The sequence below is a fragment of the Pithys albifrons genome, chromosome 3, assembly GCF_047495875.1.
Source record: "Pithys albifrons albifrons isolate INPA30051 chromosome 3, PitAlb_v1, whole genome shotgun sequence".
Classification (NCBI taxonomy): domain Eukaryota; kingdom Metazoa; phylum Chordata; class Aves; order Passeriformes; family Thamnophilidae; genus Pithys; species Pithys albifrons.
In genome coordinates, this window is record NC_092460.1 from 64,567,573 (window position 1) to 64,588,383 (window position 20,811).

Below are 20,811 nucleotides of genomic sequence, written 5' to 3' on the forward strand. Positions count from 1 at the left end.
CTTGTAAGCCACACCTTCTACAGAGATTGTGTTGGGAAAGGATAATTTAAAAGCATGATATAGATTTTCCCAGGTTATTATATAGTATAGTATCTCATTCAGTAAAGAGTAATTCAGGTTCCAGGGGAAGCTCATGTGAATATCACAGGAAATCACATACTTTTATTAAGTGTGATTCTACAGAGTATTAGTTCTTTTTAATGGATAAGGAGCTGACAATATATTTATGTGGGGAATATCATTCTCACAAGACTGAAGAACACAGAGATTTCATTAGATTTAATATGTCCCAGTAAGGTGATTGTAGGCCACGACCACAGGCATAACACAACAAATGATATTATGCCCTTTCTCACAAGCTTTACACCTCCTACACTGAGACAGCATGTCAAGGGATTCCTTGTACTCTGTCAGCATGGAAGATGGCAGATAGGAAAGGGAGATTTCACTAACTTTGTAGCGAAGACAAATAACAAGATGAAAAATGGATCAGGAAGAACAACTTCAAGTAACTGAGATCCACTGAACACCACTTGAGGTATTCTTTGGTCGTCTGCATATGCTCAGTGTGATCTTAATTCCTGTATTCAGAACGAGAACAAGAAGTTTAGTACAAGCAACAAGAACCAGGTGAATAACAATGATAAGGTAACTGATTAAGTTGGATTCCCTACAAGGGGGATGAAAAAGCAGTCAACAGCAGACCTTTCAAGGTTACAAAGCACAGTTAGTTAGCCAACTTGAACTCAGAAAGGACAGTATGTATTAACTGCAGAGGGTTTGCTGGTGTCTGAATCAGACAGGGATTTCAGAGGTCCTGCAGATAGCCAATTTCTGACTGCAGCACCGTATGAAGTGGGGAAATGAAACAGCAGGGCACGGGAAGCGTGACACACACCACATTAGTTGTAGGATGCATATCAAGAGTTTGCTGGACTTAAGCAAAATGAGGAAAGGAAATGGTGCTAACATTGGTATGGGGCTACAGGGATACTGCCCTCACCCAACACTAACACACTGGTCAACAAGATAAGCTAAGGCAATAAAAAGGGACAGGGAAGTTAATAGCACTGACTACATGACCAACCAGAAAAAGATATAACAAAAAGATTGGAAGAAAAAGGTTGTAGAAGTGCATACTCTAAGATCATTCTGCACTATGCTAGGCAGAGGAGTTTCCTGCCCCTTTACAAAACTTTGGTGGACTTTTATGGGCTCTGTGAATTAAAAACAGTTTCCAGCATAATCTTTAAGGAGCTATATTTGGCTGTAATATAGACAGTAAGTTTTTTCATCCAGGGGTCCAGACATAATGAAGTTAACATGCAATGTAATACACACACAGTATTGTGTAAGCAGGTAACCAAATTCCAAGTGAGGCATATGTTACTTAAAAATTAATATTCTTACTGTCACCTTCTATACCAAATCTGTCAAAAGCTAACTAAGCTTTTCGTATCAGTTCTTTTCTTCTTTCTCACTGATGCCTCATCTGTGGAGGAATTCAATATTTTAGTCAGACCAACTTACCAACCAAAATAATCCAATGGGGTCAGGTCTTGATAGATGCTGCCAGGCAGAGAATGGCTTCACCACCTGGTAGATCTGAATGGACTCCATACCTGAGTTTTTGAAAAGTATTTCAAGTTTTTAATAGACGTGAACTTAACAGATGTCTCATGGAAGAACACAAATCAATTTGCAGAGCAGTCTTGCCTCTTAACTACTTTGAGGCTTTCAAAGGCTCTGACTGGATGTGCAGTTGAATATAGCTAATATACATTTCAGAGGGAAGCAAAACTCTGGTTTTCGAAGGTATTTGGAACTGTGAGCCTATTATAATTCTGAATACAAATTATACTTAGCTGCACACATGGAGGAAACTATGGATAATCCTTATAGTTTGGAGAAATATTTAAAATTGCATAAGGGTGACTAGGAAACATGTTTCAGTCCTGAGAGATGCCAGCACATCTGAGATGACTTTCTTCTGATGATAAGCCTCCTTATTTGCAGTTCTGCCTCAATACAGATGCTAATTTTATATATTTGTCTACTATGTATGCTTTCATTTAGAAATCCATATTAAAAAAGGCAATCATATTGGTGTACTCAAAATGAAAGGTTGATAGCTGCTTCTAAGAGCAACAATGTCTAAAGTGGATCATGGATCGCATAGCTTTTTTTCTGAATAAGGATCTAAATACAAGGATACAGAGGAAAAATATTTTCAGTGTCAGCATGGTGAAATGTATTTTAAAGGCATGTATTTTAATACAAACATTGACACTATAATTCACCTATAGTCATAACAGTGATTAACACGTGGCCTACTTACAGTGGCTGGGACCAGTTTATCACTGTGTGGGTGTGACCAAAGCTGTATATTCTAAACCCTCCATGCCATTTCCCAAGAACTGTTAACAATGGACCAGTTGCAGCAGCTGCCCGGGGCACGCCCAACCTCTCAGGATGTGAGATGGGTGTGAAAGAAGCCTGTGAGATAAGAGCTGTGATAACTCTCTTCCAGGAAGTCGTTAGCACCTTCACATCCAGCCTGAGGGGGCGTGTCTGCTAGTGGACCATCAACAATTTCAAAATACCCGATGATTCACAGAGTGAGATCATCCATTGTGTAATTTCCTGCCCTGAGGGAGGTACTGGGCAGTCCAACTTGGACTTGATGGGATATAATCTTGGGGGTTTGGGGACTTGGGGAGTGAATCATCAGATCCAGAGGAGGACCAGAACCTCAACAGGAGGAGACCACCACTCTTCACCAGATTGCAACCGTCATCTCCACCAACAGGTTTTTCACTTCCTTTTACTTTGGACTCGATGGAATCACATAGTGCTCAGCACAGGGGCTAACGAATACCATTGTGTTTGTGCCCCAGGGTGCTGGTTTATACTTCTGGGTTTTTTGGGTTAAAACAAATTTGTCTTTGTGCCATTCCATTTATTGTAATATTGTTATTAAGTTGTAACTCTGACTAATAATCTCTTTTGTGTTGGGTTCATTTCTCCTGCCAGTTTACCTTTAAACCAGCACAAATAGTTTACTATTTTACCAAAAAATAAATTATAAATCAGTGGTTATAAATTTTAGCAAGTTCTCTAAAACTGACTCATTTTAGTGCCAGTGCTAGCAGCATACCTTACTAAATTTAGAAAAATGTTGTGAGCAAAGAACAAATACTACAAATTCTTTGTCAGCATATGCTGTCTCCTTCCTGCCTAACACTACCTTTTTACAGTAAAACACAAAAGGCTTCATTTTCAAAACTGACAAGCAGCTTTGGGTGCTGAATCAAAGATGGACAAAAAGAAGATGGTTTTAAGTAGTGTTAAGCATCTATCCCAACAGTTGCCTCTTTATCCTGCATAATGGTTCTTAATCTCTCCAGCATCCTCTGTTCCATCTTGCACCAGTGCAAAACATCCTTCCAGAATTGCACACGTGGTGATGATCATGCAAGCCCATCCCTGTGTTGTCCTTCACCCAAGAGCATAGCCCCTTGACCAGAGTGCAGATTTGAGATGTCTCTGAATGGAGAGGAAGGATGTGTTATGGGGCGAGAAAGGACTGCCCTAGCAGGAATAAGAGTAGCATTTTAGCTGTGTTTACAATTCTCCTTCTCAGAGACTTAGTATCAAGCACTTTTTTAGCACTTTCCAAAGATCAGTTCTGATTTTTCCTCTGAATACTGATTTTAAGCAAGATTAAAATGCAATTCCTACAATTGTTTCTCTTTCCTTAGTAAACTTCTCTAAGAGTCCCCCACCAAAGGATCTCCATCACAAAATCTAAGATTCTACTGCTGAGTGTGAAAGCTTATACAAAGACATAAGGAAAAGAAACCCATTATCAGCAACTTTAAAAAGCAGAAGGAAGAAGACATAAAAAAGGAGCATATTGGAAGCTTTATCCTCTGATCTACAATAAGGAACTCACATCTGTGACTTTTACAAAGCCATTTATCCACCCTCATCCTTCCCATAAAACTTCTCTCTACCAAATGTTGTCTGGACTTTCCCCAGTCTGCTATTTACCTCACTAAAGCCCCCACCTTAAACACTTTTCCATTTCTATATTTGCCTATTCCAGCTATACAACTTTAATGCAGCTCATGTCTGAATCCTGCCACACAGCATTCCCTTTCCTACTACCTGCACATTAAGCAGCTCCCCATCAGCACTGCTGCCCTTATTCTCCTCTTCATCTCCCCACTTCACATTATAACACAGTTCTGCCCTCAAGTACGTGCTTCTCTCCTCAGCATGGAATTGATTTAATTAATGTGAGTTAATTAACTAGTTTGGGTACCTAGCAATTCCTGTTAGTATTTGCAAATAAGATAAGTGACACATTCTGCAGTGATAATAAAATACAGGAGGAGCGGCTTTTCCCTGCCAGCTTAACTTCTGTCAGGATACAAGTGCTGCCACTGCACAGGAAGCAATGACACAATACACCAATTTTGTCTACTTTAGTATTCTGCAAATTCTAACACTAGAAGTTGTCCAAATACTGCACACCAGAGCACCCTGGAAGTTTCCCAGTGGGAAGAGTTCTCACAAATGAAAGCTGTGATATGGTTTTGGAAATAAAGTACTAAATTAGAATCGGCATTTCTGAGATCTTTGCTAGTAGTAAAATCTTGCTGGACACAGCAGCACAGATATGTACAGGAACAGATTTTAAGGGCACTTACTATGGGATTTTAAAAAATATAAAAATATGCAACAATTAGAAAACCTCTAAACAATGAAAAGTCAAGACAAAAGATGGTACTTTCTAGTGACTTCTACAGAAAAAAAACAACAAACAAAACACAAAACAAAACAAAACTATTGCAACAAGCAGTGTGCAGCACAAGGGCTGGGCTGGCAAGCATCACACCCAACAGCAAAGGCACTCTTCCAGCATGTGCTGAGGCAGGCTTCCTCCAGGTCACTCACGTAGGCAGCCCCTTCTGCCCAGTCCTTTGGAGGAGCAGCACTCTGCATGGCACTGTCCTCTCTCAGACTGCTGGGATTAAGGACTATCCCAATATAAAAGAACAAGAGCTCTCGGTGTCATAGAGCTGCCCTCTGCTCCAGTGTGCATCCAAAGGAGCACCCCATGCTTTCTCACTCTTCTGCAAGAAAAAATGTTTTCAAGTCCCTCCTTGACCAGTTAAAAAAAATTGTTAAATCAATATCTGGCAGTATTCACACACAGTTCTGTGATTGACTAAGAACTCTTGATGTTTTCATCTCTTTCCTGTTAATTCCATTTCCTCTGTGTCTAATACACCAGTTCCTTTCTCTCCTGGAGCCTGTTCCCTTCATCATTATTATAGCTGATATGGAGGCACTGAGGTCAGTCCAGATGAACTAGGGTACCACATCTGCTCCCTAGGCAGCAACACAAAAGCTGTTTCTGGTACACACACTGACATAACCACAATGTTTCAGGTATAGTAAGGCATGAGAAAACACTCAAAGGATATGAGAAAATGGAAGATTAGAGGATATTTCCCAGAGACATGGAGGTAAATGAGCACTTCTTTTTCTATTTATATTTTGTTAGACATCTTTCCTCAGTATGTGGAACAATATTTTTCCACACTATGGTCCTTTTTTATTACATAATTAATATAACATATGCTACATTAATCCACAGTTGCTCTAAGAACATCTCATAGATACTAATCAGCACTCCCCTTGTGCCCCTAACATTTTGGTTTGTGTTTAACCAGCTCCTTAGCTGAGAAGTGAACAGAGTAAGTTCCCCATTGGTGCTCAAGTGATAATGGCACACAACTAAATAAGAATACACATGGCAAAATCCAAACACAGCTATGCTATTACTATGTAAATAATTATCAGTAAAGGGGACAAGCACAGCCCTTTTTCCACAAAGCCTGAAAAAGTAAATGAGCTTTTTGTAGAAAATTTAGAAGATACTTGAAAGGAACTAAATTCTGCAGTTAATCATTCATCCTGAAGTGGAATGACTGCTGAGCAGCTCTGCCACCAACTGTAAAGCCTTTCAGCTGTCACAATTACTACACAGTGTTAGACCCATGAGTCTGTACAGCTCTAGTTTTGCTGGTCATGTTCCTGGCTTGCACCACTTGACTGACTTTTCCCTACTTCCGGTATATGGAGAAAGGCACAGAGGATTACTACATTACAGCACGTACGAATATCCTGTCCATATCCCAATTTGTACATTTTCCTTTTTTCTCTTTCCTCACAGCTAGTTGTGTTCAACACCCAGCAAGACATTTCCCTTTAGGATATTATCATGAACAAGCAAATATTGGCTATGGAAACTGAATGCATGATAAAAACACTGTATAAATGAATATTACTCCAGCAACATTAACTTAATTATTTTGATAACATTGGAAAGGTTACTTCTCCACTTTTGAAGAGACAAGCTCTGCATACTTTTGAAACACAAAACATACCTACAACCAGAAAGCTTTGGTCTGCTTTACAACTGAATATATAAAAGGTTTATGGATTTCATCAAAACTGGTTAGTTTATTGTCTAGACCACAGATTATTTTTCATAAAATTTCCTGTCATATCTGTGAGCCATTTTTGTAATGATGGATGAGACTAGTGCCTTAAAATCATCATTTTTCTGTCAGCAGGGAAACCCAGTGAACCCTGTCAGATGTAATATAACCTTCTCCCCTGTAGCCTTATAATGTAAGGGCATTTTGTGTTCTCAGACGGGTATACAGGAGTCCAGGACCAAACCTACACTTAACTAAAGAATAGTTATATGGAGGTAGAATAGGAATTATATAGTTATTATAGGAGTTTTAAAGTTTTGCTTGGACAAACGGAAATTTTTACTGAGGCATTGTACCAATTACACACTTTGATATTCATATCAAAGCTGGTGATTTTGGCCCTTTTAAGGAATGACGTTTCTAGAAACAGTCTAACATTGTTAGTTTTATTTTCTCATACAATGAGAACTATGGATCATGTGAAGGAACAAGTGTCAAGCAAAATCTGTGTTCAGTTTGCAATGAAGTGAAATTGCATACCTTCTATAATTTCAGGCCAAATGTTAGATCTTAGTATGCACTACAGTCAATGCTATGCACAGAAATAAATCAGTGTGGCTCTAGAAGCATTTTTCTACAGGTATAAAGACAAGAGCCCAAAGATACATGAGACTGAAAAATCAACTATACATAATCATTCTCTTCTGCAGAAAAATTAAAGATACTTACCGTAGTGGACGAGGCATCAACCACTGCCAAAGGTATCAACAATTTTCACTTTTGCCATTTATCACTTAGAAAAATCTGCTTGCTGCTTCTGGATTCCTCCATATGCTTTCAGAGAGAAAAATTAAATATGCAGCTTCACTTTCATTTTTAACTGGGAAATTGACTGGTGGAGTCACACCCTTTCCACTCTTAAGGAAGCCCAGCAGGAGGTGGTGAAGCCCAGCCCCTCCTGCCATCAGGCAGACAGAACAGATGGGGACGAATGGAAACAGGTGCCTGGTCATAGAGGCAAAAACATTCCCTCTCGACCCCTTTCACTTGCCAGGGTGCCCTTAAAAAACAGGTATATGGCCCTGGACTTGGACAGTCTGTTGGAGGACAGTCAGGAGGAGGATCTGTCTACAAGGTCTTCTGGTTACCCCCAGTCTACCAGACTGATTACAACTACAGGTAAGAGGAAAAAGAGAAGGGTTGTTGTAATCAGTGACTCCCTTCTGAGGGGAACTGAGGGCCCTCTATGTCGGCCAGACCCGTCCCACAGGGAAGTTTGCTGCCTTCCCGGGGCCAGGGTGAGGGATATTACCAAAAGACTTCCTAAGCTTATCCAACCCTCAGACTATTTCCCACTGTTGGTTGTCCAGGTTGGAAGTGATGACATTAATAAAAGGAGTACCAGAGTAATTAAAAAAGAGTTCAAGGCACTAACCCAATCTCTTCATGGGACAGGAGCACAGGTAGTAATTGCCTCAGTTGCTGTGGTAGCTGGGATGAATGAGGAGAGGTTTAGGAAAGCCCAGCTTACCAACAGGTGGCTTAGGGGATGGTGCTATCGTCAAAATTTTGGGGTTTTTGATCATGGGGCAAACTCCGTGTTGCCCAGTCTCGTCAAAGCAGATGGGCTTCATTTATCTAGGAAGGGCAAAAGAACTGTAGCCCATAAGTTGGCAGGGTTGGTTAGGAGGGCTTTAAACTAGGTTTGAAGGGGGAAGGGACAGCAACTGGGCTCTCCAGAGATAGGCCTAAGGGCATAGAGCCCGAGTTGAGAATGAAATCAATGGCCCAGCTGAAGTGCATGTACACCAATGCACGCAGTATGGGAAACAAACAAGAGGAGCTGGAAGCCATAGTGCAGCAGGAAAACTATGACATAGTTGCTGTCACAGAAACGTGGTGGGATGACTCATATGACTGGAGTGCTGCTATGGGGGGCTACAAGCTCTTCAGAAAGGACAGGCAGGGAAGGAGTGGTGGAGGGGTGGCTTTATATGATAGAGTCTCTTGACTGTGTTGGAGTTGAGGTCAGCAGTGACAAGGTTGAGTGCCTGTGGGCCAGAATCAGGGGCAAGGCCAACAAGGCTGACACCCTTGTGGGAGTCTGTTACAGACCGCCCAACCAGGATGATGAAGGAGATGAATTATTCTACAAGCAGCTGGTGGATGTCTCAAAATCTCCAGCCCTTGTTCTTGTAGGTGACTTTAACCTGCCAAGATATCTGCTGGGAGCTTCATACTGCAGAGAAGAGGCAGTCAAGGAGGTTCCTGGAGTGTATAGAGGACAATTTCCTTCATCAACTGGTAAATGAGCCTACCAGGGGTAAGGCCCCGCTAGACCTACTGTTTACAAACAGAGAGGGGCTGGTAGATGATGTAGTGGTTGGAGGTCGCCTGGGGCATAGTGACCATGAAATAATAGAATTTTCAGTCCTCAGAGATGTAAGGAGAGCCACCATTAAAACTTCTACTTTGGACTTCCAGAGAGCAAATTTTGGCCTATTCAAAAAACTGATTCAGAGCATACCCTGGGAAACAACTCTTAAAAGCAAGGGGTTCCAGGAGGGATGGACATGTTTAAAGAAGGAAATTTTGAGTGCACAGCAACTGGCTATACCAGTGTGCCGAAAGGCCAGCCAGAGGGGAAGACGGCCAGCTTGGTTAAATAGGGAGATTCTGCAAGAAATCAGGGATAAAAAGAAAGTTTACAGACTATGGAAAAAAGGGCTGGCTACTTACGAAGAATTTACAGATAGAGCTAGGTCATGCAGGAAAAAAATTAGGGAAAGAAAAGTGGAATTTGAAGTAAATTTGGCTATTTCAGTTAGGGATAACAAAAAGTCCTTTTATAAATACATTAATAACAAAAGGAGGGGCAAGGAAAACCTCCATTCTCTGTTGGACTTGGAGGGAAATATAGTTAAGGAAGATGAGGAGAAGGCTGACGTACCTAACACCTACTTTGCCTCAGTTTTCACCAGTAAGACAGGTGGCCCTCAAGACAACTGGCCTCTGGAGCTGGTAGACAGGAAGAGGGAGCTGAATAGCCCTCCTGTATTCCAGGAGGAAATAGTTACTGACTTACTGAGCCAGCTGGATCCTAACAAGTCTATGGGACCAGATGGGATCCATCCCAGGGTGATGAAGGAGCTGGCAGAAGAGCTTGCCAAACTGCTCTCTGTCATCTTCCAACAGTCCTGGCTCTCTGGGGAGGTCCCAGATGATTGGAGGTTGGCCAATGTCACCCCAATCCATAAAAAGGGCTGCAAGCAGGACCCTGGCAACTACGGGCCTGTCAGCCTGACCTCCGTGCCTGGCAGGGTTATGGAGCAGTTCATCCTGAGTGCAATCACACAGCACCTTCAGGGTGGACAAGGGGTTAGACTCAGCTAGCATGGGTTTAGGAGGGGCAGGTCCTGTCTGACCAACCTGTTCTCTTTTTACGATCAGGTGACCCACCTGGTGGATGAGGGGAAGGCTGTGGATGTGGTCTACCTGGACTTCAGCAAGGCCTTTGACACTGTCTCCCATACTATACTCCTGGAAAAGCTGGTAGCCCGTGGCCTGGACAAGTGTACCCTCTCCTGGATTAAGAGCTGGCTGGAGGGTCGGGCCCAGAGAGTGCTGGTGAATGGAGCTGCATCCAGCTGGCGGCCGGTCACCAGTGGTGTTCCCCAGGGGTCTGTATTGGGTCCAGTCCTGTTCAACATCTTTATTGATGATTTAGATGAGGGGATTGAGTCCATCATCAGCAAATTTGCTGATGACACCAAGTTGGGAGGGAGTGTCGACCTGCTGGAAGGCAGGAGGGCTCTGCAGAGGGATCTGGATAGACTTGAGAGATGGGCTGATTCCAATGGGATGAAGTTCAATAAGGCCAAGTGCCGGGTCCTGCACTTTGGCCACAACAACCCCCTGCAGAGCTACAGGCTGGACACAGAGTGGCTGGAGAGCAGCCAGGCAGAAAGGGACCTTGGAGTACTAATTGACAGGAAGCTCAACATGAGTCAACAGTGTGCCCAGGTGGCCAAGAAGGCCAATGGGATCCTGTCCTGTATCAAAAATAGCGTGGCCAGCAGGACCAGGGCAGTGATCCTTCCCCTGTACTCTGTGTTGGTGAGGCCACACCTTGAGTACTGTGTTCAGTTCTGGGCCCCTCAGTTCAGAAAGGATATTGAGATGCTGGAGCGGGTCCAGAGAAGAGCAATAAGGCTGGTGAAGGGACTGGAGCACAAGCCCTGTGGGGAGAGGCTGAGGGAGCTGGGGTTGTTTAGCCTGGAAAAGAGGAGGCTCAGAGGTGACCTCATCACTGTCTAGAACTACCTGAAGGGAAGTTCTAGCCAGGTGGGGGCTGGTCTCTTCTCCCAGGCACTCAGCAATAGGACAAGGGGGCACGGGCTTAAGCTCTGCCAGGGGAAATTTAAGTTGGATATCAGAAAAAAATTCTTTCCAGAGAGAGTAATCAGTCATTGGAATGGGCTGCCCAGAGAGGTGGTGGATTCACCGTCCCTAGAGATTTTTAAACGCAGACTGGACGTGGCGCTGAGTGCCATGATCTAGTAAATGGACTAGAGTTGGACCAAGGGTTGGACTCAATGATCTTGGAGGTCTTTTTCAACCCAATCGATTCTATGATTCTATGATTCTATAAATACACAGCATGAAGAAAAGCATAGACATTTTACAAAACTAAAATGGTTCTGAAATATTCAGTTGCGTCTTTATTTAAATTTCTTATGCAGTATGTATATGGATGGTCAAACTTTGCGAATGAAGATTTGGGAAGGGTTCTTCCCACGTGGGCCCTTTGAGCCTGCGCAGTGGATTTTTTAGGTGAGGCACAGCGTGCACAGAACTGGCACCACCGTTTCAGTCCTGAGGTCCATCTGCCACGGACAGTGACAGTGAAGTCCTCAGGACTATCACAGCACCCGGTACTAACCGGGGCTGACCCTGCTGAGCATCCGAGATCTGACGGGATCAGATGGCAGGGAGGCATTTAACTGCCCAGTACGGTCTCCACTGAGATTCGAACTCACGACTTTGTGATTCAGAGTCCGGAGTGCTCACCATTACATCACGGGACTGATACATCTGAAAGATCTACTCTGAAGTGACTCTTTCTACAGTAAGGCAAAGTTAAATTTGCCTAGAGAGCATCTGAACCAGAAATTTAAACTCCTCATCATTTTGAAAGCAATAGAATTGACATTTATTGCTGTACCTTACCAAACTGCAGCCCCACCTCTGGATAACTAAAGAATATATGACAGATGGATGCTTTAGGAGCCTTCCTTGGAGCCTTCCAGTGCATACCATATTGCCTGTTTAGATGATAAACTCCTGGAAAGGCCTGGACCTGTACATTTATCCGTGTTTTGAGCCGCTCTACTCTTTATGGTGTTTAAAATGATCATCACAATTAATCCATAGATAAACTACCCTAAGGAAGCCAATGTCGCCTGCTCTGCAAGACCATGGCCTCAAATGTGGCATAAATAACATTTGCTTCCCGTTATTTGCAGTGCCTATTATTGCTCCCCAGGGAGCCATGAGTCCAGTGCCTAAATTCATGGGTCATGCAGGGGAGATAAGCACCAATTTTACTGGATTGTGAATTTGGCCACTGATATGTAACACCTCCAAAGCCTGTGTTGATCATATACATATATATATATATATCCACAGCAGACATCAGCAAACCCAATAGTGCTTAATGTCCCTCAATGTGCTGTTTCCATTCCACTTATCACCCTTCTTGGTGCACCAGCAGAAAAAACGTACCACGTCATGCAAAGTTCAGCTCTTTCAATATTAAAAACCAAGGTAGAGTAATGCATCATGAATTATCAAATGACCACACAGTAATGTGATTTTCCATGTCTACTGCTTTCACAATAACTGAAGCAACAGCAACTTTTCCAGAGAAGGGGAAAAATAAAAAGAGTATCATACAAAAAAACCCTGAAAAGTATCTAGGTCATTGCCAGCTAAAAGATTAAATTTATTTTCAGTATGCCAGTCTTGCTTTTTACTTAATATGATGATATGAAAGGACATTAATGACACAGAACAACTGTGCATGTTCCTGTGGGCAGTGCACAAGCAAATTGCATGATCAGTGTTATAATACCCTAGACACCAATTTATAACTAAGCCATAGGACTTTAATGGAAGATGATGGATGATTTTTGAAAGGTGAATGGCATAGGTAAGTTTCACCTCTTGCTAAATGTATATGGTTCCTGTTCTTTGGTATTTATACTTACATAACATGACTTTCAAATAACCTCAACTGGGAGCAGCAAATTAGCTTCGTCTTCTAACTGCATGGAGCAAACAATCCATCTGGAAAGGTGTTCTTGAGCAAGGGCCTTCCCATTTGTGGTTAAAAGGACGTGGAAACACAGAGGAAAAATCCAAAGGGGAAGGAGAAGGACAAAGAGACTTGGCAAAGGAGATACACATATGTACTGTACTGCCTTTTAGGACACTAAATTCCTGGGAGGGCTCACGCTGATATCTTTCTTTGTGCTCTCTATAGCACTAAATCTTATTTCCAATGTTTAGAAATAATAACTGTGATAAAATCTGTGGACAAAATCTCCTAAGAAACCCAGCACAACTTGCCTTGCCGGTGTAGAACACTACTGCTCCACATACCACAAGATACAATTTGAATTATGAATTAATGTCATGTATGAAAATAAAACTGAGTCTAATTCCCACCTGTACTTGGTTTGCATGGCAAGGTTTTGGTAGCAGGAATGTTATAGGGGTGGCTTCTGTGAGAAGCTGCCAGAAGTCTTCCCCATGTCCAAGAGAGCCAATGTCAGTCAGCTCCAAGAATGACTTGGTTTTGGCCAAGGCCAAGCACATCAGTGACAGTGGTAGTGCTTCTGGGGTAACGAGCTGGGAAAGTGCAATTGGAGAAAGGAGAACATGTCAAAGAACAGCGCTGCAGGCACTGAGGTCAGTGGAGAAGGAGCAGGAGGAGGTGCTCCAGGTGCCAGAGTAGAGATTCTCCTGCAGTCCATGGTGCAGCCCATGGTGAGGCAGCTGTGCCCCTGCAGCCCATGAAGGTCCACAGTGGAGCAGAGATTCACCTGAGGCCTGTGGAGAACTGCACATTGGAGCAAATGGGTGCCCGTAACAGAGTGAGTTCTACAGTTGCTGGAAAAGTGAGGCTGAGCACCACAGAATGTTCAGAGAAACAGTATCTTTATTAACAGGAGTGACCGAATAGCGGGAACCCAAAGAGAAGGGAGAGAGAAAGAGGAAGACTAAAGCACTAAGCTCAAATATGTAAGCACCCCAGTCACCAGAGTTACTCACATAAGGTTGTCTTACCAACTCAGAACACTCCCCCGAAGGCAGAGGCTACCTCTTCTAAGCATTGGCAGACAGCAGGCGTCCCTGCTGTCTTTCTGGGGAAAGAACCACCAACGCCAAGGGCATGAGCCCTCTCACCTTTATTTGAGCCTGCCGGAGACCTCTGCCTGGAGAGGTGAGGTCCCCACCCCCCAGAAAGAGGTCGCATACCCTGCTGCTCTCTCTCTCTCTCTCCCTCTCAGGCAGTCAAACCAATAGGAGAGACTCAAGTAACTGAAGTTTATGCAAAGTCTGTCTTCAAGAATGAAGCCTTCACTGTATCAGCTTTTGTTCCCTAGAACTTGGTAGGAAAAGGATAAATCTTTTCACAGGTGGCATTGGCAAAAACACAGACCAAAATGTCAACAGTTTTAATTCCTGGCACAGTGCCCAAAGGAGGTTGTGACCTCATGGGAAGCTCAGGCTAGAGTAGGCTCCTGGCAGGACGTGTGTTTCCCCTGGAGAGAGGGGCCCACACTGGACCAGGTTTGCTGGCAGGACCTATGACCCCACAGGGCACCCATGCTGAGGCAGTGTGATCCTGAAGGACTGCAGCCTGCGAGAGGGATACATGCTGGAACAATTTGTGAAGAACTGCAGCTCATGGGAAAGACTCATGTTGGAGCAGTTCATGGAGGACTGTCTCCTATGGGAGAAACCCCACACTGAAGCAGAAGAGTATTACAAGCCTTCCACCTGAGGAGGAAGGAGCAGCAGAGACATGTGATGAACTGACTGCAGGCCCCATTCCCATTCCCTTGCACTGCTGGAGGTAAGGAGGTAGACCAAATCAGGAGTGCAGTTAAGCCTGGAAAGAGGGAGGGTTGGGGGAAGGTATTTTAAGATTTCATTTTATTTATGCAGTACACTTCTCTGATTTGATTGGCAATATTAGTGCCCCCTCCCCCCCAAGTCAAGTCTGTTTTGCTTATGATGGTAACTGGTGAGTGATCTCTCCCTGTGCTTATCTTGACCCGTAAGTCCTTCTCAACTTAGTTGAGAAGGTGAGTGATAGAGCAGCTTTGATGGGCACTTGACATCCAGCCAGGTCAACCCACCACATCACTCCTGATATCATTTACACACCCACTAGTCTTTACACATGAAATACAGTAGCTGTCATTTCAAACAATACTGAATACTTAGGAAATCTATTTAAGAAAGTATCTACAATAGTTAAAAGGCTTAACATACCTGGTTTAGTCAATCAAAAAACTAATCATGTTTGTTCTGAGTAGTAAAATCCATTCACATTACACTACACATATATACACTTGTACAAAAGAAATTTTTATATAAATAAGGGAGAATCTATCTCCTGCTGCACAGAACTGTGAGTCATGAACGCTTCCAACAGTCCACATTCAGTTGTTTTTATCTCTTTTTCACAAAGGAACTAATTTCAGCCCAGATCTTAAACAGATGTCTAATATCCTCTTAGGTTGTTCCAATACAGCCAGAAAAACAAATATTTACTCTGTGTCATGTTTGAGTTCCACAATATTCATGTTCAAAAAAAGGATAATGAACTTCTCAACATTTTCCAAAAAGCGTTAACTATAATTTTAGGCCTTCCTCAACAGGAATAGTCTACAAGCTCCAGACATGTCAACCAGAATTCTATATATGAAATTTTGTCTTTTAATCATTTAAATCTACTGGACAAACAGAGTATTCCAGGTTGACAGCGTGCCTTCTTTCCTACTAAGCACCAACACGTCAACACAGAAACATCAAAAGCTATCTTGCAATTCTCTAGCATCAGCTCTATATTTTTGGCCTTAAAATATGATGCCAAAAATGCTTTAAAAAGTGAGGATTTTCCAGGATCATTCAGGAATGTCAGCTCGTCTCTGGGATGAAGGAAGTGTGTGGAGCCAGCTGGGAGCAGGAACCAAACAATATAAGTGGAAAAACAGTAAAGGCGGAGATGCTGATTTCAGCAGTGTAACAAGTTCCCATAGGACCAGTTCAGCAGGCTTCAAAAATGAAACAGGTGGAACCCCCTGCTTTGTACAGAGGCCCAGTTCTACTTCTGACTGATTCACAAGTCAAGAAAAGTACATATCTGACACGCATTTACACCTGCCTACTCAATGTATTAGCATGGAGAAGTCCACTCCAAACAGTTTCTTGAAAAGAAGTATCACACCTTCCAATCACATTCCAAACTATTTCATGGAGTGTGACAAAATCAAAAGAAAAGGTGAGGAAATGCATCTCACAGAGAACTGCTAGGATGCAAATGGACAATTTTTTTCAATTCTTTTAACTAGCCTTAACAGTTCAAATGGAAGGATCACCACATTCTCCAAGCAAAGCTCAGATTTCTAGAGAGTCATCTTCATATAAGTATACACATAAAGCACTTACTTAAACTACTACAGCTTCTTGAAAGATACTAATTGAGAAATATAAGTACCTGTTGTCTCCACGGGAAGGATCCTTGGGTTTAGCATCACTATCATAAACAAAACGCTCTTGGGAGATGACTATGATGTTGTCTGTAGTTTCATTTCCCAAGATAGTGATAACAGGATAACCCATCTGTAGTGTCCATTGATCCATTACTTCTTGGATATTTACTGATTTTCCAACCCTTTTTAAAGCCTTGAAGAAAAAAACAAAACTTTCAATACACTGAAGCAGTACCATTCAACACATAAAACTATTATTTTTTTGGCCTGGAAATCATAACTGGTTGTGGACATTTAAATAACCATTACATGTGTGCACAGACACACAACCACATTTACTCCCAATACACACTATATAAGTGAACCAAAAGACTCTGTATATCTTAAAAGTAAATGTTGAGTAATTTTCACAGAGAGAAGAGTGACAGTCAGAAAATCATGCTTCCCATGTTGCTCAGGCACTTTTGCTCCTGCTTTACCGGATTTTAACAAGAGCCAAAGAAATCCTGGGTGGCTGTCTCCAAAATATATTCTTGACCAGCTAAGGTTAAAAAGTGTTAGTTGGTCTAGGGTACCTCCAGATAGCTATATATTTCAAGGGTCTTAATTTCTAAAACACAGAGTTCCTCTGTTCTGAAAATAAAATGACCAGTTCCTTGAAAATATTGTCCCTTATGTCCAAAGTGAGGCTATGTATACCAAGATATCCCCTGCTGCTTCATAAACTGCACCTGTCATAACACATGGAGGATTAATGTGTCCATATTTGATTTCACATGTCAATAAAAATGCTGTTTTACAAGTGGACTGTCATCTGAAATACAAAGAGATAGCATCATGGGAGATGAGACTTGGTATGAGGAGAATGACAGGCATCATTTGTTCTTCAGCAACAGAAGTGTTCCTAGCTGTCAAATAGTCCAAGATCATAGACTGAGCAACCTCTGATAAATACAAGCAGAAGATGTCTTCAAAACTGAAGCTGCAATTGTTATGCATTATGAACAAAGTGCCTGGCAACAAAGACGTTTACAGCTGAGGCAAATGAAATATTAGCTGTAACAATAGATATGAGTATACAGTATAGCCATAATGGTTATGAACCAAAATACAGTCTCATTTTTGTTCTACTTTATTAGCTGAGGACTCCACTGTTCTTTCAAGACTCCATGCATCTCTCTGACCTTCCATCACCCAGAACTGTCCAAAAGACTTTAACAGAGGAAAGCACCAGGTGAAAAGCAAGAAAGACTTTTGCGGTGGCATTCAGCTTCAGATTAAGACATAGCTTGAAAAGCCTGATTGGGTTACTTGTCTGAACTCTCATTAGCAGTCACTACAGACACAGGACTTGATTCAGCTGCCCATATATGGGTAGCTAATGTCATTTGACTTTTACCTGCCACCCCAAAAGAGCACAGATTTCTCCATATATCTTATGTTAAATTGATTAGACACACCTGAATGTCTTGAATGTCCTATTGCACCTAATCTGGCCCTAGCTGTCTATATTTGAACTATCTCCAGTTCCTAGTCAACAGTCAGTGGTTCAGGCTTATTATAAAATAATCATGCAGTGGAGAGTCAACTGAATTGCTCTCTATGCTCTGCTGACTATATTGACTAGATTTCTGGGACTCCAGTTGTTCCTATTCACCAAGTGTCAAATGACATGTCCTAAAATATTCAACATTCTTTCCAAAGTGGTGCACCCACAATGGCATGCTTATCTCATGTGGAAGCTGGAAGTCAGGCAGGATAAACTAAGGTAAACAATGTTAAAAGTCTATGAATGGGCAACTGAAGACTCACTGAGAACAACCAGACCTTGAACACACAGCTTACATGTGTATTTATAGACCAGTTTGTCCAGATAAATGCAGATATCTGATGTCCAGATCAGTCTTGGCTTTGGTGTCAATAGTTACAACTGGATTGTCATGTTTTGTATGGCTTGAGCTGGTACTTGTGCCAAAACCCCCTGACTGTACTCCACACTGCCTTGCACTATGCCTGTATTTCTGGAGAAGACCCAGACCAGCACAGGGGAAAAATTCAGGCATGCTTGGTTCACTTTAGGGAACTTATACTCTGTCCTTATAGATCCCTGGACCAGGTTCTAGAAGCTCAAGTCAAGCTCCTTCCAGCTCATGGGCCTCGGCATGCTGCCACTGAAGTCAATAACAGGTTCCATGAAGTATCTTTCACTGCACATCAGTGACATAGCACATGCAAAGAAATATATTCTAACATAACAAAGAATAGAAATGCTGCAAAACCCCATAATTTAATGTTGCCACTAGGGTAACTCAAGTGGAATTTCTTGGCATCAGTTTTTATATTTGCTCTGGGGTCTGAAGATCTCAATATGCACTATTGACTCCTAACCTCACCCAGAAAAATACCACAGTAAATTCCTGCTTCTCCCTCAGTGCAAAAGATTAAAGTATTTTACCTTTGACAATGTGTTCCAGAGATCATTTCTGGCTGCATTGCCATACTTGTGAATGGTTAAATAGTCCTACAGAAATAAAATAAAAATACAAATCAGCATTACTATACATGAGCCAAACAACTAGAGCTGTGAATCACTACCATTAGAAGTTAAATCACATCAATGTTTGCATTTGTTAGTAACCTAGAAATATACAATATGTTCATCCTAAGGGAAGAAATAAACAGTTTCTTAAGCTGGTTTGTAACGCAAAAATTGTTGCTAAAAATTTCATTTACAACATTTAATGCTCTTCCTTTTCTGTGTAGGTCAATCTATAAGCTAAATGTTTCAAATATATATTTAAAATAGATATCTAACCTTAGAAGAGATTCCTAGGTAATTCTCAGCAATGAGAGGAGAAGCTGCTGAAACACAGTTCCACTTGCTATTTTAGCAGGTCATTCTGCATCTAGTGTCAAAAATTTGCTCACTTGGATGACAGCTGCATTCATTACAAAAGATTTAACTGAACAACAGACTATCTGAACTACAAACTCTTATTTAGGGAGATTTTGGCCCTTCAGTGTCAAAACACTGGCAACTGGGGCTGTAACAGGTTATCACAAAGACTCTCCATGACAGGGAGCAGTGGAGGAGGGGTGACAGGAACCCAACACCATGCTTGTGCACCAGTACCTACCTCTGTGTTTTCACACCATACATGACTCAGAGACTGAGGAGATTAGAAACTCAATGCTTTCACTTATTCCACCAAAACTTCAGTAACTGAGGATTCATTCTTCTCCCATAACAACCAAAAAGATAATTCCTGATAAGCTTCCATCACATTAAAATAACTTTCCAAATTCATGTTTAAGCATATGACCAGCCTAGGTCTAACTCTTTCCAGTATAAAACACTTCCTATTTTAAATGACTTCTCAAAAGCCAACTATCCCATGTCCCTAGACAACAGCTTGTGCAATCACAGAAGTGAAACTCAGAAGTGATTATTTGAATAAAATAAATTTCAAGCATTTTTATTGGAAGAATTAAGTGGAAAAAAGCATCAGAGGCGGTAAATCAATCAGTTCTGCATTTGAATTTCTACCTTCTTCATTTTACACAATGGTAGAAGACAAACTCTAATTTACAGCACAATGATAAAACTGGGACAGATTTGCTGACTGTGCTATCTGTGCTTTGTGTGAAGTAAGACACTTTGGGAATAATTAGTATTTGGAAAACAAATTTTCTGACACACAAATTGTAGCACCTGTGACAGATTTAGCTTTTGTCAGCCAACTCACAGTAAAACAAGCAGCACCTCCCATTTAATCACAGACTAGGAAGGCTAAATGAGAACACTGACTCTGTAAATGCAGTGCCGAATCTTAACAGTGCTATGAGACTAACTCAGAAAAAGACAATATTATATAGGCTGCACCTATGGTGCACTGTGCTTCTGTTTTGTTCAAAAATACAGAATCATTTAAGGCACAGTGAAAAATTTAACAACTTCCAAAGCTGAAGAAGTTGAATTGCAAATTAGAAAGCTAAAATAGGAATAAACAAAAGTAGGACAAGGTAAATAAATAACAAAAATATGCAATCTGCATTCTAAGCTGTAGAAGAAAATGCTGCATGTGTTGGTCTTTCTTAGAGATGCTTTCAGAATCACTACAGAGCAAAATAAAATGGGTGGAACACTAGAGGACTCCATGCAGGCAATAATCCTGTTTACCCATCTACCATTAGACATTTCATTTAACTTTTATATTTTGCTTTTAGGAAGACTACAAAGATATTAAATGCTTCTGCCCTTTTCTTTTGGCATTTGTTTCATTTGGGGTTTTTTCCCTCCCAATACACAGAGTGAGAGGTTTAAATGTGGTTTGTCACTCAGTTAAAAATTTATTATCATCCAATCTAACACGTTTATCTCACACAGTAAAACAAAAGGAATCCTAACCTTTACAATGAAATAAGAAAATACAATGAAAAACATAGCATTCAAGTACAGTCCTGGTACCATACAACTTAATAATTTTTTCACTATTTTATGAAAGTTG

The 20,811-nt window shown here is 41.6% G+C and overlaps 1 protein-coding gene across 1 annotated transcript in view; it reads right to left on the reverse strand.

The window, feature by feature from the left end:
• Positions 1 to 20,811, reverse strand: part of TRHDE (thyrotropin releasing hormone degrading enzyme) — a 213,403-nt gene that overhangs the window by 59,359 nt on the left and 133,233 nt on the right. The window contains exons 8-9 of the mRNA XM_071552209.1: positions 18,759 to 18,824; positions 16,309 to 16,496 (exon numbers count right to left, since the gene is read on the reverse strand). Of these exons, the coding sequence (XP_071408310.1) occupies positions 16,309 to 16,496; positions 18,759 to 18,824 (254 nt within the window). The remainder of the gene's footprint in view (positions 1 to 16,308; positions 16,497 to 18,758; positions 18,825 to 20,811) is intronic.